Source organism: Pan paniscus, chromosome 2 (assembly GCF_029289425.2).
Source record: "Pan paniscus chromosome 2, NHGRI_mPanPan1-v2.0_pri, whole genome shotgun sequence".
Taxonomy (NCBI): Eukaryota; Metazoa; Chordata; class Mammalia; order Primates; family Hominidae; genus Pan; species Pan paniscus.
The window spans coordinates 171,651,990-171,668,036 of record NC_085926.1 but is presented as its reverse complement, the minus strand read 5'-3'; the positions used below and the strand labels follow the sequence as shown (position 1 = coordinate 171,668,036).

The 16,047-nt window shown below is 32.9% G+C and overlaps 1 protein-coding gene across 12 annotated transcripts in view; it reads right to left on the bottom strand.

Annotated features, from left to right (window-relative positions):
* The window catches only part of NLGN1 (neuroligin 1), a 915,231-nt gene that overhangs the window by 494,710 nt on the left and 404,474 nt on the right, over nt 1-16,047 (bottom strand). For 11 of the 12 annotated variants that reach the window (XM_055110687.2, XM_055110690.2, XM_063602603.1 and 8 more), the window contains one exon: nt 4,207-4,359. In XM_055110687.2, the coding sequence (XP_054966662.1) occupies nt 4,207-4,359 (153 nt within the window). Of the gene's footprint in view, nt 1-4,206; nt 4,360-11,670; nt 11,731-16,047 lie in introns of all 12 variants that reach the window. The other variant, XM_055110685.2, reaches the window with a different exon arrangement.

Genomic DNA, 16,047 nt, shown 5'->3' with positions numbered 1-16,047 from the left:
ATCACATGGGCTAGAATTATGAATTGCATAATTGCCTCCAAGATATTTATGTCAAGATAAAGGTAACTAATTACATTTCCACCAGATTAAAATCTCGTTTGCCCAAGTAAGATCCTCACAGGGGTATTAAAATTTTTCTTTTACTCCAAAAGTAATTTAAAGATTTATTCTGAATTTAAATAAGTGGTTGGAACATTTTAATGATAAATTACTTAACATGTTTTTCATGTTTGACATTTGTCAATATTATCATTTAAATAATTTCTATTTTAAAAAATGTTTCGTGGACATCTCATCTAATAGTGATTTATTTTATATCCTCTTTCAATTCTTATCTTATATATTCTATAATTCTTGTCCATAAGAACATGTTTACCCTAGTTACAATCAGAACTTTAATTTTGATTATTTCCCCCCTTTAACAACACATCAAGTATTTCTCCCTGCATTTCTTTTCTCTTCCTTTCTTTTTTTTTTTTTTCGAGACGGAGTTCACTCTTGTCACCCAGGCTAGAGTGTAATGGCGCAATCTCAGCTCACTGCAACCTCTGCCTCCCAGGTTCAAGTGATGCTTCTCCTGCCTCAGGCTCCCAAGTAGCTGTGATTACAGGCACCCACCACCACGCCAAGCTAATTTTTGCATTTTTACTAGAGACGGGGTTTCACCATGTTAGCCAGGCTGGTCTTGAACTCCTGGCCTCAGGCCATCCACCCACCTTGGCCTCCCAAGGCGCTGGGATTACAGGTGTGAGCCATCACACCTGGCCATTTCTCCCTACATTTCTAAGATGATTATAAACCATACACTAGAATGTTTAAAAAATACCCTACTAACAATAATTTTAAACATATATAAGGACTATGTAACAATATATCAAATAATAGATGCTGAAGAAAGCAAATATGGAAAGTTTATGTCAAAACTGGCTGAGGACAAAGAATGTGTATAGTCAAAAGTGAAAGAAAAGTTAAATATTTAGTGTACAAGAAGTGTGAAACTAAATGGTAGGAGGTCGCCAGGAGCTCTAACATGAAACTGGGGAGTGAGGTTAGTAGGCAGAGTCCTGCATTCCCTTCCCCCTTTGTCAATCTTATTGGCAGTTTTTCCTATCATTTCCAATAGCATTTCCAGGGTGGGGGAAAATCATACACCACACAGTAAGAGTGATATTCTGTGTTACCACTGGAAAGGAAACCACTAAAGGGTGTCGGTAGAAGAACTAATTCTGACCTGTTACTAGCTTCTTCTGAGGAATGGTAGAGGTATTTTTTTCTTCTATTCTATTCCTACTTTGTAATAAACAAATTTTTTTAACATGAGATCTTGAAACTGAAAAATTGGCAGCTAGATAGCTGTACGAATTTTCTAATTAAAACATTATCACATCTCTATTCATCACTAAAATCAAAGAGCAAAAAACAAAACTTGTAAGATTCCCCACCACCTCCACATGGTAAGTTCAAATCAACACAGATTGCACTACCTGTTCCAGACATCCTGATTGTTCCAACCAGTCGCCTCAAATCAACGATCTTGTAATTACCCAGTTTGTCCATTGGACCCCCAAATCTATTTCTTTCACACCAAAATACCCCAGTGAAAACACAGCTCAGGATTTCCTCGGATGTGGGATCATATCTTATTTCCTACTTAATCACTCAAGTGCAAATTAGACAGCCATAGTCTTGGATCCCACACCCAAGAAACCTTGGCTTACCTTTTTACTGTTAGACAAACTATTCACAACATCAATCTCAAAAGTCTACAGTCTTTATTGTTGCAGTTCTGTCCGATGAGCTGTTGATCTTGCTGTGGTGCGGCACTCATGCAAAGTATGCTGAAACAAATGTTCTGATAATTTCTTTTTTATGAATTTATTTATTTAAATACATTTTCACAATACCCAACACATATTTTTGGAAAAAACTGACCAGAATACCTCTGTTCGAGAACTAATGTCTTAAAGTCTACCTAAACAATGTTTCACAGAGTTTATGTTTTGTCACGTTGAGAGGAGGCATATCAAGGACAGCCTTCGGCTTGTTATCAGTGTATAATGTGTTTAAGAGAAATAAAGGAGAGGAGACAACTAAATGTTATATTCTAGGGTACAGTAGAGCCAGAACAAATATTTAACACTGGGAAATCATACTTTGATAATATCAATACTGTCTGCTCTCTGCTACTATCTAAACCAAGTGATTGACTGAGTTCTTTATATTTTAGTGAGTTAATCCATTGCCTTGCAATCCAATCCTCACAGTGTGGCATTTAAAATGGGGAATGGGCATGAATATAGGATTAAAATCAGGTCAAAGTCAAGTCCTCATCAGTTCTGAACACATAAAAAGAAAAAGAATGGGTAAAGTTTTTGTTAACATAACAAAGTTTATGTTATGAAATCTTGCTTTATATAAACAGAACCAGTAACAGAAAGAGGCAAAAAAAGTTGTGGCCAAAGTATTTCTTAAATAAAATAAATAAATATGAATAACTGGATGTTCGAGTCCTTAAAAACACTGTTACCATAATTTAGCATTTCAATTTAAAGTTTCATCTGGCAAACTGGTCACTGCTCAGGATTTTCAACTTAAAAATTAGAAAAATATAAGAATAATAATCAGCAAAAAACTGAGCTCTCAACAATACTACCATTAAGATTCAATGCATGAAAATATTAAAAACCCTCCTTCCGATGAAAATGTTCCATAGGAAACAAATGACAACATTAAGATTTAAGAATTCAAGGTTTAAGATTCAAGAATTATTATGAGCAATTATTTATATGTCTTAAATACACAGAGTTTTCATTGGTGGAAAGACACTCATCCCAGCCCACAGAAATCATACGAACGTTTGAAGCAATGGATGATTAGACACTATGGAGGAACTCATGTGTATTCGATCAGTGCTACAGAATATTTTATAGCTACACTTACGCAGTGCATCTATGGTCATTCACCACACTCCAAATTTCAAAAAAAAAACTAGAAAATGACTGAGACTTAACCTTCACATTGGTAAAATGTCTCCTTCCCCCAGACTATAAACTTGATTCACAAAAATTATTCTACCTTTTAAAATATTTTGTGATAAGCATAAACACAGAATTATGATTACATAGGAGTTACAATAACACTGAAGGGAAAAATTCTGATTCTCAACATGGATAAAAGATATGATACTACCAAGGAAGGAATATAATTCAAATTCCTTTTTCAGAATCTTTTAGATAGTAGAATGAAAGAGTGAGGCGCTTCTTTGTGTATAAACAAAATTATAATTTATGCTTCTTCAAGTCTATAGTATGGGATAAGACTTGGAGGACAATTAAGATTAAAAAGTTAAGTATTTTGTGGATGCATTGTGCTCTTTTAGCAAATTCTGTTAATTAAATACATCACAGATAAAGATGTTTTACTAAATCATACAGTAATTTTACTCCTCAAATTGTGGTAATACTATAACAAACAAATATATGCTAGAATAGCAAGTTTATCTTTTAAAAACTGGTTATTGTATAAGATAACATGCCTATCTCAGAGTACCTAAGTTATTTTATAAATAATATGTCTCTATACTTTTTATCAAAGCTAAAAATCTCCACTTTGTGTTTATCATTCTTTTGGCAAGAGTATACATCATTGAACTGAATTCTTTGTTACTTTATAAAATCAATGCATGTTTTTTCAAATTAAATAATTCAATCAGAATACATTCAGAAAAATATTACTAATTATTATGGAACCAAAATAACAACAACAAACCAAAGAAACCTCCATCACAATGGCAAACAATCATTCCCAAAAGCGAGTCCATATACATACTCCAGAAGAGAATGTAAACTTAGTCTTAGCTCACGCCAAACCTCAGGGAAACTTAGAGTATTGTAAACAGAAAAGCAGAAGAAGGAAATATTTGTTAAAAGATGAACTCTTCTTCAATAAGGCCCTGCCATTTTGTCTTTCATAGTTTATAAACCAGGAAGTACATTCCATGACAATGTGAATAATTTCATCACCTTTTAGTTTCACATCTTAAAACCAACCTATAGAATTCATTGAAACTATAAAAAATTTGGGCTCGAGAACGTCAACAAGCATAAAAAAATGGGTGAAACAAAGCAAAGCAGAACAAAACAAGTCAAAACAAAACCATCACATACTTCATGGATTCATGGTGAAAACAAAAGAGAGACTTCTTACCGAGTACTCCAAGTCGATAGTTGACTGTGATGACGATCACATTGCCATAACTTGCCAAGACACTTCCATCATATAAATTTCCAGTACCTTCCATATATGAGCCACCATGGATATACACCATCACTGGTTTGGGACCCCCACTGTCCCGAATATCTGGAAAACAAATGGTTGGCAATCGTTCTTATCCTCAAAAATAACACACAATGAAGCAGAGAATACATTTTCCATCTTAGTGAAAAGAGGGCATAATTTCAATATAGTTCTTAAACTGCTGTTTTTATTAAAGTGTTTCTTAAGCAACTCATATAAATAGCTATTGTGGAAATAGCAATAGGCATCCATTGTTTTCTATCAAAATTTTGTTTACAAGTTGCAAACTGACTTATAAAACTTAGACAAGTTAAAATTAGATGTGAATTTTAGTGCATTTTGATTAATTCCTCAAGTGACAGTAAACGCAAAAGAAATAGAATGGCAATGATTCTTAGGACTACTTTTTAAAAATATGATAGACTTCACATGACATTTATGAGCCATAAACTAAAGACAATGGTATTATTGCTGTTGTGAACAAAAGAATATGTTTAACCTTTCTTATGTACTGTAAAGCTTTGTGTCAAATGCAACATGATTACATCAACTCATTTATGCTCCAATTTGTGAACATAATTACAGTATTGTGTTATGCAAGATGTTTCAGTTTACTACCTAAGTAATGTCAGACGAATGTTTAGGCACGAAAGTCATGTACATCTGTGCTCCTCTTGTTGCATTTAGGGAAATGTCATTAGAATGATATTTTTTAGGAGATTCAGGACATCCACTATATCCAGCTCTCCTTACCCTTTGGAAGAAGAGAACAGACAAATATTTTTTCACTTTCTTTGTGTAGCTAATAGACTCTTCTTGTTCACGCTTTGGCTCTATGTTTTATCATGTAGACATGGGATGGGATAGAGCTAAGTTCAAGTGTAAAGTGTCAAAATTTAGGGTTAAAGTGATTTCTACAGCTCTGAATTTTATTAAATATATTTGCTCTTCTCATACTTTTCCTGAATTCTGTAATTTTCAACAAGGATCTAGAAATAATATATAAATAAACATAAGATAATTTTAATCAGTATGAAAAATGCACTGATTTCTATAGATAAGCCTAACTGTGTATATCAGCAAACATAGTTTTATCTACGTATTATATAGATTGAAATATTTGAACTATTATATGTATGCATATATATGGCTCTGAATATATACATAAAGAAAACATTATTATTATGTAATAGCCCATGATCTCTTATACCCACAATTGAAACAAAATCACATCAAATGTATTATCTTTTTTTATGCCAATATTAAAAAGTATAATTTAATAGTATGTTTTTGTTCCTTTGCTTTTGAAATTTTTTATCACATTTAACTCTCCAACATCCTTATAATCGAGGTGCCAGTTTTCAGAATGGACTAACAGAATACAAATTTATTGAAAGAACTATTGATTACTTAGGGATTGCTTTGCATTTTTTGTAAAAAAATAGAATGTGTAATGTAAATGCCTTGATTTCTCTAGTGTAATAATAAAGTGATATCTTCAAATGAAGAATCATTTTAGGTCAAGGATTGCAGCTCAGCTTGTTTGCCCAGATTTTCGAGTTGGGGAAATGGCTCATTGCAGAACTTACAAACTTTTTAAAAAGACTATTTAAATTTGACTTAATACCAGTGTATAAAGTTACTAGTACCCCTCTAATTCCCCAAAGGTATATTTGAGAATAATATCTTGTTTTTAAGTAGTGAGGGAAGGATACTTTGACATAGGAACCATTCACTAAACACAGACACATTTAAGAGGAAAATCTGAATTTATTTTCTCCTTGAAACCTTGGGAGAAAAAAATAGTATTCATTCATTTATAAAGATCTGGGGGCTTGTGGAGACGTTAGACTTACACAGAGAAAGCAATCCTTTTGAGATTGTTAAACTGTGCACCTTAAATGCCTGTTTGCTACATACAGTTTCAGCTTCTTATTTTTCTAGTGTGGCTGGCACTGAAGAAGCAATAATAAATTATTAAACTGAAATCATTAACTGACTGTTCACAGCAGACACTGTACTCGGCTAATTGTATGCTTGGAGGTAGCACAGAGGGAGGCTGTTTCAGAATTCTTCTTTAATTAAAATTACATAGAATTACAAAGCACCAACTGTGAACAGTAATGAAATCTTGGTAGAACCATTCTGTTCACCTGGAAAACAATACAGGCACACATGGAGAAGACCTGCCACGTTTTCTATTTAATAACAGAATTAAGTGGACATTGTCAGAAAACACTGAAAATATGACAATAGATTCTAGGAGCTATTTTGAGTGGTATCTCTTTATTTTTCTTTGAAAATTAGACTTAAAAGGATTGACTGATAGTCTGGGTTAATCTTAATTTTTAATTTGCCTTTTCAAACTCTTCAAATTTCAGCCTTGCCTAATAACTTAAGATATTGAGCAGTTTTTTTTTCCATAAAGTTCTCTAAGATTCTTATGCTGTGTTCTGAAAAATATTTTTCATTTTAAGTAACCCTGAGATTTAGGTTATAAAAAGTATTATTAGGCTGGTGCAAAAGTAATTATGATACTTACTAAAACAGGTAAAATTCTTGGACATAACAAACCTTAATATTGTTAACAAAGTTTGAGAAACTGTAGAAACTTTGGACGTTTTCTGTTACAGGAAAAAAATGGAAGCCTTTAATAGTGCATTGTCAGAGTGGTCCACCTTAGGCTTTATTTTAATTTAATTTTTATTTTTGAGACTGAGTTTCACTCTCGTCACCCAGGCTGGAGTGCAGTGGCGTGATCTCAGCTCATTGCAACCTCCACCTCCAGTGTTCAAGCTATTCTCCTGTCTCAGCCTCCCGAGTAGTTGGGATTACAGGCGCCTACGACCATGTCCGGCTAATTTTGCATTTTTAGTGGAGATGGGGTTTCACTATGTTGGCCAGACTGGTCTTGAACTCCTGACCTCAGGTGATCTGCCCTCCTCGGCCTCCCAAAGTGCTGGGATTACAGGTGTGAGCCACCATGCCTGGCCAGGCTTTACTTTGTATAATGTTTTATTACAAATTTCTATCTTAGGCTTAACTTTTATGCTTAGGTTATAGGGTTTTTTTTTTATGTAAATAGCAAATCTAAAGGCTCTCAATTACAACTATTTGTTTTTAGAAAGAACCAGACTCTTTATAAATAAAACTAATAGATAGCCTACCATTGAATATCATCTGCTAATTCCATCATTTTAATAATAATGTTGAAGGGGGCATTTATCTTCTGTGCAAATATATCAAATGCAGCTTATTAATTTATAATTAATTTTTTAGAGCCAAGTTGTCTCTTTAAACCTTTACATATTTAACCACCTATAAATATAGGGGAATTTGTGAACTATGAATTTTCACTTAAGATTTTTTACTTTGACTAAACAGCATCTACTGACTTTACTAAAATCATAAGAACACGCTCAGAAATTTTAAAATACTAACTCAGTTCCAGTAAAAGTACAAATGTTTGTCAGGCATATTTATAATTTCCATTATTTGCAATGGTTTTAAGCCTTACTAAACACAAACATTTAAATCAAGTTCTTCAAGTTAAAAAAAAAAATTGGAGTCTGAGTAAACACCTTGATTTAAAATTTTAGTACCTATTTTATCTTTCTTATAGACCAAAATTTTAAGCCAATGTAGCAAGTGTCAATAGATCTAGAGCAGTTAATGGGGATTTATTTATACCTGACAACCAGAGTTTGAAATTACAACTTCCATTAATGATCTTAGTGAATAATTATTAGTGATATAATCATTAAATATGTTTACTGATTTTTTTTATCTTAAAGGACTCATGAAGTATTTAATTGCCCATATTTTAGAGTTTTTAGAATTAACAGTTTTAAAATTGTGAAGTATTGCCTCAATTAAATCTTTCTCTATTATAAAAAAATACATTTCAAGGCAGACTTTTGTGCCTCCAGTCATTTTTATGAACCTCAAGTTATCATTCAGAACCACTGAATGAACATAGAAGTGTTGACTGAATTTCTGCTTGTTAAACTGGACATAATAGAATTAAACACACCTTTTTAGCTTAAAAATATTCAAAATCTACAAAAAGTTGTCTTAAAAGGAACTATATAGTATATAAAATTGCATTTAATTTTTTTTGTTTGACAGAATCTCATTCTGTGGCCCAGGCTGGGGTGTGGTGGTGCAATCTAGGCTCATTGCAATCTCCACCTCCCAGATTCAAGCAATTCTCATGCCTCAGCCTCCAGAGTACCTGGGATTATAGGTGCTTGCCACCATGCTGGGCTCATTTTTTTATTTTTAGTTTCACCATGTTGGACAGGCTTGTCTCCTACTCCTGATTTCAAGTGATCTGCCCACCTCGGCCTCCCAGAGTGCTGGGATTACAGGGTGTGGAGCCACCACACCCAGGGTAAATATTGAAATGTTAATATGAAGGCATTATTTGCACCATTAAAATTTTTTAAAATACTTCTTAAATTTTTAAAATACTTCTTAAATTTTTAAAATAAGTTGGTAGAAATCTGGGATGTTACTTTGAACCATTTTTGTCACTTCAGATTAGTCTTGTTTTTAACTATGGAATTGTCTTAAAGATATACAATTCTGCCAGGCCTGGTGGCTCACGCCTGTAATCCCAGCACTGTGGGAGGCTGAGGCAGGTGGATCACCTGAAGTCAGGAGTTCGAGACCAGCCTGGCCAACATGATGAACCATGTCTCTACTAAAAGCAAAAAGTTAGCTGGGCATGGTGGCAGGCGCCTATAATCCCAGCTACTTGGGAGGCTGTGGCAGGAGAATTGCTTGCTTGAACACGAGGGCGGAGGTTGCAGTGAGCCAAGATCACGCCACTGCCCTCCAGTCTCCGTGACAAAAGGAAATTCTGTCAAAAAAAAAAAAAGATATACATTCTTTTGTATATCTTTTTGTATACCCAGGAATATGGCCGGTGGCCTTGCAATTCAGTGGCTGAGACTGGGACCTGAAATGAAGCATAGGTGGAGGGGAACTGGGTGGGGAATTTCACATAAGTGATCTGATGACCTGACTTCTGACTGATGTAAATGAAGTTACTTATCAAGTCCTTCATATTTGTTGCCTTATGTCCAGTGATGTCGAGACAACATTTGGAACAAATTCAATACTGATCACAATTTTTATTCACAGTCACATCTACAAAATAATGATAAAAAGAATTGAGTTAAAAATGCTCAGAAATTTCTATAAAAGGTTTCTTTTCCCCTGTAGGATATCTGAATTCATCTTTCTTGTCTTCAAAACAATTATCTGAAACAATACAGAGGAAGAGACCGAACTGGAATTGACTGCTTTGACATTCTACGCTTTTGAGTATTTAAAAATATTTATTGATTCGATAACTCTTGTGACTGAATGGCTTAGTACTTAACCTGAATACTACCTGACATTTTAATAGGGTTTTAGGATATTTTAAATGGCTATTTAAAAATGTTAAATGTGCTTCAAAACATGTCTATAAAATAGATTCAGGTTTACATGGCCTAGCTATGATCGCTCAGACTTACCTACTCTAAATAGGTAAATGCCTTACTTGAAGCTGTTTTAACAAAAGGAAAAAAAAATCACATTAAATAAGCAATCAAAATATTTTTAAAATAGGAAAATAATGTATTTTAACCCTTTGCCTAAATTGGGAAAATTTGGCCTTTACAAAGATACACATGAAGAAGTCCTGTGTGCTTTCAGTATTGTTTAGATAACAAATTCTAGGAGTTAAGGATTTTCAAGGGGTTCAAAAAGTCCCAAAGCCTGAAAGTGGAAGTAGTCTTCTTATAGTTTTGGAAACAGTAATTAATGTTCTACAATGTCACAAAATATCCTGAATGTTTGAATGCATCAAATTTCAAATAGTGTTTAAAAAAATCAGAATTTGCATCTTGATAGTATAAGTTTATTTTTAGCTATTTAACATTCAGAATAACTCTTGGACAGCGATAATGATTTGTTTCAAATATTAATGACTGCTTTGTGTTTAATCTTTAATCCACTGCTGGTGTTCGTGGTAGATAAATATTTAATCAAATGTCATACGTTTTATTTAATCAAAATAATTCTTAAGTGTTTCAAAAATATTAACACCAAATATAATTTTTAAGTTCTCAATACTCCACCTCTGTAATTTAATTATCTGTTGTGAAGGAATTTATTAAATGTGTATATGTCAATGCAAACAAGGCAAATATTTTAGTAAAAATTTGTTTACCCATAGTTCCCTTGTAACTCATGGAACAAACCTTCTGCTGTCCTTGTTGTAGATTATTTTATTTTGGAAAACTTTTCTTACCACATTATTATTTTCGTTATGAGATTTAATTTCTAGATTTCTGGCACTTACTTTGAAACCTGGGATTACAAAACATAACAAAATAAACAAACAAAAAGCATAAACTTTAATCCTGATTGGAACCAAAAAAGATGAGCTCACTTCAACACCATGTAAAGGTACAGTGAAATCAGAAATGTCACGTCAATCTAGGTAGTGAGTTCATAGGTTTACAGAGTAAATCAGAATTGTATGTCAAATGAAAGTTGTAAGGAGAAACAATTTGGATATTAATGAAGTAGAAAATATTCTATTGCTTATAGTTGCAATGTTTGAAAATCAGAATATTTTACTTGACAATCTGGAAATCATGTCTCCTTGAAATTAAGAATATTCATTGAATCTTGTCTAAGAAAATAGCTACAAACTCTATCAAAAGTACTACAGGAGTCCAGAATACTTAAATGGTTGTACAATGTTTACTACAGTTTTCTAAATAGTTGTAATGCCTTTTCTTATGTATAAAATTTAATTGCATTTATGTGACATTTAAGCAAATAAACAGAAAACAGTATTTTTTACATTAAAATATATTGCTCAAGAAACACTTTATATTAGCTTTCAGCTTGTCCTTCATTTTATTGGGTGTGTGTGTTTTTTTAAAACAAATGTTGAATGTAAAAATGAAACACATTTTAATATTTGGGAAAATATTTACATAGATTAGAAAACATGCAAAATGGGCACAGAGAGACTGCAAGGGAGAGATTGTTAGTTCAAAGAAGGTGGACAAAATTCAGTCAAAATGTGGGATGAAACATATCAAAAGTCAGTTCAAGAAAACAAAAAAAAAATGCCCCTCTTTTTAAAACATTTTAATGGTTGGCATCAAAATGTAAAACTTAACATTCATTTTTTAAAAAAATTAATACTCTATATTTGTATGTAACAACAAGCAAGAAGACAAAACACATCAAAAACAGGAATTAAAAACAACTCTTCAAAAAAAGACAAGAAGTAAAAAAATAGAAAGGGGTGGAAAAAGTGATTGAGGCCCTTGTCATGCAAATAGATTTGGTGAAAAAAAATACCTTCATCTTCAGCACCGTCATTATCACCTAAATCATCTGTCTGTTTCTTTGTAAGGGGACCTAGGATTGAGAACGGAGAAATGGAGGGAAAAAAAAAGACAATTCAAGAATAAACAAGACTGAGGGGAAAAAATAAATATAAATACTAAAATTCTCAAGGATATTTCCAAAAAGAGTGGGGAAGTGGTCACATCATAATTGACTACCTATTTTTGTTTAAGAAAAAAAATCCCTTTCCCAAAAATATCTCATAGAAGATTTGGGTTGTAAATATATCCAGCATAAAAAATACATTATGGCTTGAAAATCAAGTCATGAGCAAAGACTTTTTTTAAAAAAAAAAAATACCCATTGCATACAAAAAAGTAAACAGTTTTATTAGCTGAAAGAACTTAATTTATTCAGTGTCTTTTCTAATTTAAATTGGTGGCAACATTAAAAAAGTAGGTCAAATTCATTCTTTAATTTGAGACAATATAATAACCTTAGAGAAGACAGAGATATGAATATCTTAAGTTGCTCTTTTTCTATTTTCTTCTTTTTTTTTAAGAACATTAACATTTGGTTTTCACATATTTTTAATCCATACATTTTTCAAAACTGTGACTTTTTAAAATTACTTGTCATTACACAAATATTTCCCCATGTGTTTTCATTTAAATATTACTTGTGGATTTAAGACATTTGCATCCTGCACAAATGTATCACTAAATAGTCTCATCACTCAGCAGAGCAAAAGTTCGATCAGTAGAAGTCAGTGTTTAGCTATTAAGGTAGTTACCGAGTCAGGGCTTATATTTCATAATCAATTTAGTAATATAATGGAATTACGCCTTAGTGCAGTTTCATGCTCAGTATAGTTATTTATAATAGGATCATGTTTGAGGAGAATAATTGTATTAAAACACTGTGAATGTTTAATAAGTGTTTTATTATACTTAACAATGCTAATTTGCAAGAATAAAGGAGCACACCAAAGGGGACGTCAAAGGGCATATGAAAGTAATTTTAAGTGTCACATAATTGACATACTCAGCACACAAAACAGCAAGTGAAGTCTCAACATTCTTTTTTTGTTTCCACAACCATTTAATTTGTATGACATTTAATAATCCTCATGCAAAAAGCAATCATTACAAACACAGGACACTCAAGTTAAAGACAGCCAATCACATAGCAGTAAGCAAGAGAATTTTGTCATGCATAAAATAACAGTCATAGAAAAGGGAGGGAAAAAGAGACTGAAAGTCATGTACTGATTTCAATAATATAAATAGTAAAGAAGCAGGCATTAAGTCTAAGCACACTTCATAGGGAAAGATTGTTAAACATTTTTAGCAAAATTTCTAAGTCTTTTCCGAGATTACTATTCATTATATTTATAATTCCAAACTAAATTTACTATTATAACTCCCAAAGAATGAAAAACACAATCCCAGAAAACAGAGGGGAAAAAATAAGATATAATACAGTTATGTTTCATCAGCTCAGGGAGACAGCCTTGAAAAACAGTAATAACTTGTCAAAAATCAGAAGGTTGGAAAGGCAGAAATGGATGAAGTAATTGAAGTAACCCATTGACTACCTCAATTGAAAGGTCACGGTTTCAAGGTCATTTCAAACACAGACAGGGAAACTGTAAACAATAAATTAAGTGATAGACTTTCATAATCACACCTGCAAGCAATTATTCCATTAACAGAAAACCTAGATAAAGCAATAATTTATATTAATTGACACTCAGTTGCAAGTTCACAGAAATGTACATTTATTTAACATGACCCTGTTTAAATGCAAAAGGCATGCTTAGAATTATTTGACATTCATGCAACAACATAGCTACATTTCTGAAAGCTATACATATTTTTTTCATTTAAATTTTAAAATTGCTGAATCAGAATATTATATTTAAAATATTTCCAATTTCAAAGCATCCCTCAAAATATTAGACTTCAAAAATTATATTTTCAAGATTTTAATTTTCTGTAATTTCTTAAAGACTGCAAAAAAATATACATTTCTATTTTCTAGGCTGCTATGTAGAAATTATGGTTTTATTCACTGGTTAGCAACACAATTTAAATGCAGTGGCATTTATTGCTGCCAAAACCACTATCTACTTTCCAATTTTAGTTAAATTACTTAATTTGCTTAATTCTTGGCTATATTAAGAAATCATTAATGTGAGCTCAAATTTTTTTTCCTGAATCATTAGTTTGCTAATATTTGGAGGCACGTGTAAAATCTATCACAATTAAATCACCGTCTTCATTTTGTTCGGGGCTCTATAAGATCTCTCTCCTGAATTAGTCAGATGGAATTGTCTTTCTTTCCCCTTCTAGGGTACCCAAGTCAATTTACATGATTTCTATGAGGAATCATTCAGCTTATATAGCCACTGAGCCAGTGCTTTCTATATACTTTACATGTATTTAGAACTGGCTAGCTCTTGGGCCTACATGAGTTGCAACAGTAAGAGAATTGTTGTCAAAACATCATCGCCCACTTCTTTGCATGTGGCACATGGTTCTCAGTTGCTAGTTGAGGGCATATGTAGAGAAGTCATGGACAGTATATATACAGAGAGTTTTTCCATGGATGCATGGTTGATGGATCAGTTTTTTTGCTTGTTTCTTGTTTTTTTTGTTGTTGTTGTTGTTTTATTTTTTGTTTTTTGCTACATTAGTTATTTTTACCTTCCTTACTTAGGAAACTGTGTGTCTCTTACCTGATGTGAGATAATAATTGCATGCATGCATTGTATAGGACATCTTTTATTGTAATAAATCTGAAGAATTAGAAGCAAATACAAATATTGCTTCAGCGTCATGGGGATATGATTATCCTGGAGGAGGATTAAGTGCAGTTCTCCCAATACACTTCATTTATTGATACTAAATAAAACGTTATTATTAGATGACAGGAAGTTTTTTCCCATAGTACGAATTACAGCAGTATTTTAGTGATTTCAGTATATCTGAGTGTTCTTAATATCAAGAATTTTTTACATATCTGATTTTTGAAGGTTCCCTAGGAAGAAGAGGGTTGGTAACAGTTTTGGGCAAAACTGATTATAAGAAGAAAGAACACAGATTTCCTTTATCTCTATGCCTAAAGGCACTGAGAATAAATATCTACAGAGTTCAGGGCTGCAAACTGAGAAACTCCACTTTGGTTTCTCTGAGGAAGCCTCAGTGGAGTAAACATATGCTTGTGGATTACCGCAACAGATCCCTACATGATCTCAAGATTCCCTCTTCCCCTGCTGGAAACAAAACACCACCTCTGCCTAGAGCTCCCTTCTTTCCTAGGGCATCCGGCTCTCTGGCTCACTTTCCCTTTGTTCTAAACTGTTAGAATGATGTAATCACTCATGTTAAAACATTTTAAATGGAAAGAAAATATTGTAAAAGGTAATTGGCATTAATTTTTTATGAAAAGTAGACAGTCACATTTTAGACACTGTATTCCTGTAAATTGAGCAACATCATTTCCTCAAAGGGTAACACACTTACTCTTCAAATAGAAATAACAGTTATTAACAACATTCTAACCACAGCTTATGCTTCTTTTAAACAACAAATACTGCATTTTCAATACAAGCAGTTTAAATGGATATCTCAAAGCACCAAAATATAAAGCAAATGAGACCACTAAAACCAGTGTGTAGAAGTGATTAATGCTACCTTGAAACTCTATTGGGTCTGTCCTCCCTGAGGAACACACACATAACTCTCATTAGAGTTAATAGGAGAGTAGACCTCCTGTCATTTTGAAAGGGAGTGAGAGTAATTACTATACTTTATATCTCCTATGGGCAATAAATAAATTCAGTGGTGAAACAACAGGACTAAGCAAGGTAAAGGGAACTCCTAACATGAACTTTGAACTCATTTAATTCCAAAATAGTTCCTTTTCGATTAACATGAGCATAATTCAAAGTATGGGTTCTTGTAAAGGACGTGCGATGCATTCTTACATTTCAGAATCCGACCAGAGCCTTTTATTTTTTAAAAAGGGAGTAAAAATATCAGCGTTTCTCTGTAGTTAACAGGAGAATAATTATGAGCTCTGAAATAATTACTATCCACCCATATTAATGCTGCTTTTTATCATTCCCTTTGATGAAGGGCTAATATACTTTGGGTCTCAAATACATTAGAACTGATTATAAATTCCTTCGTTATGGGTTCAGTTCAGCAGAAATTATCCATACTTTGTGTCACACATATCTGCAAAAGGCAAGTAGGTTGAGGGTATTATTAGCTCCCGACTTAGAAAAGCTGCCCATAAGAAATGTGTCCTTCTCAAGGGAAGAAGCCTCTGAATTTTTTAGGATTATTTAGAGCTTCTGGCTCCAGTGGTCCCACCATAATA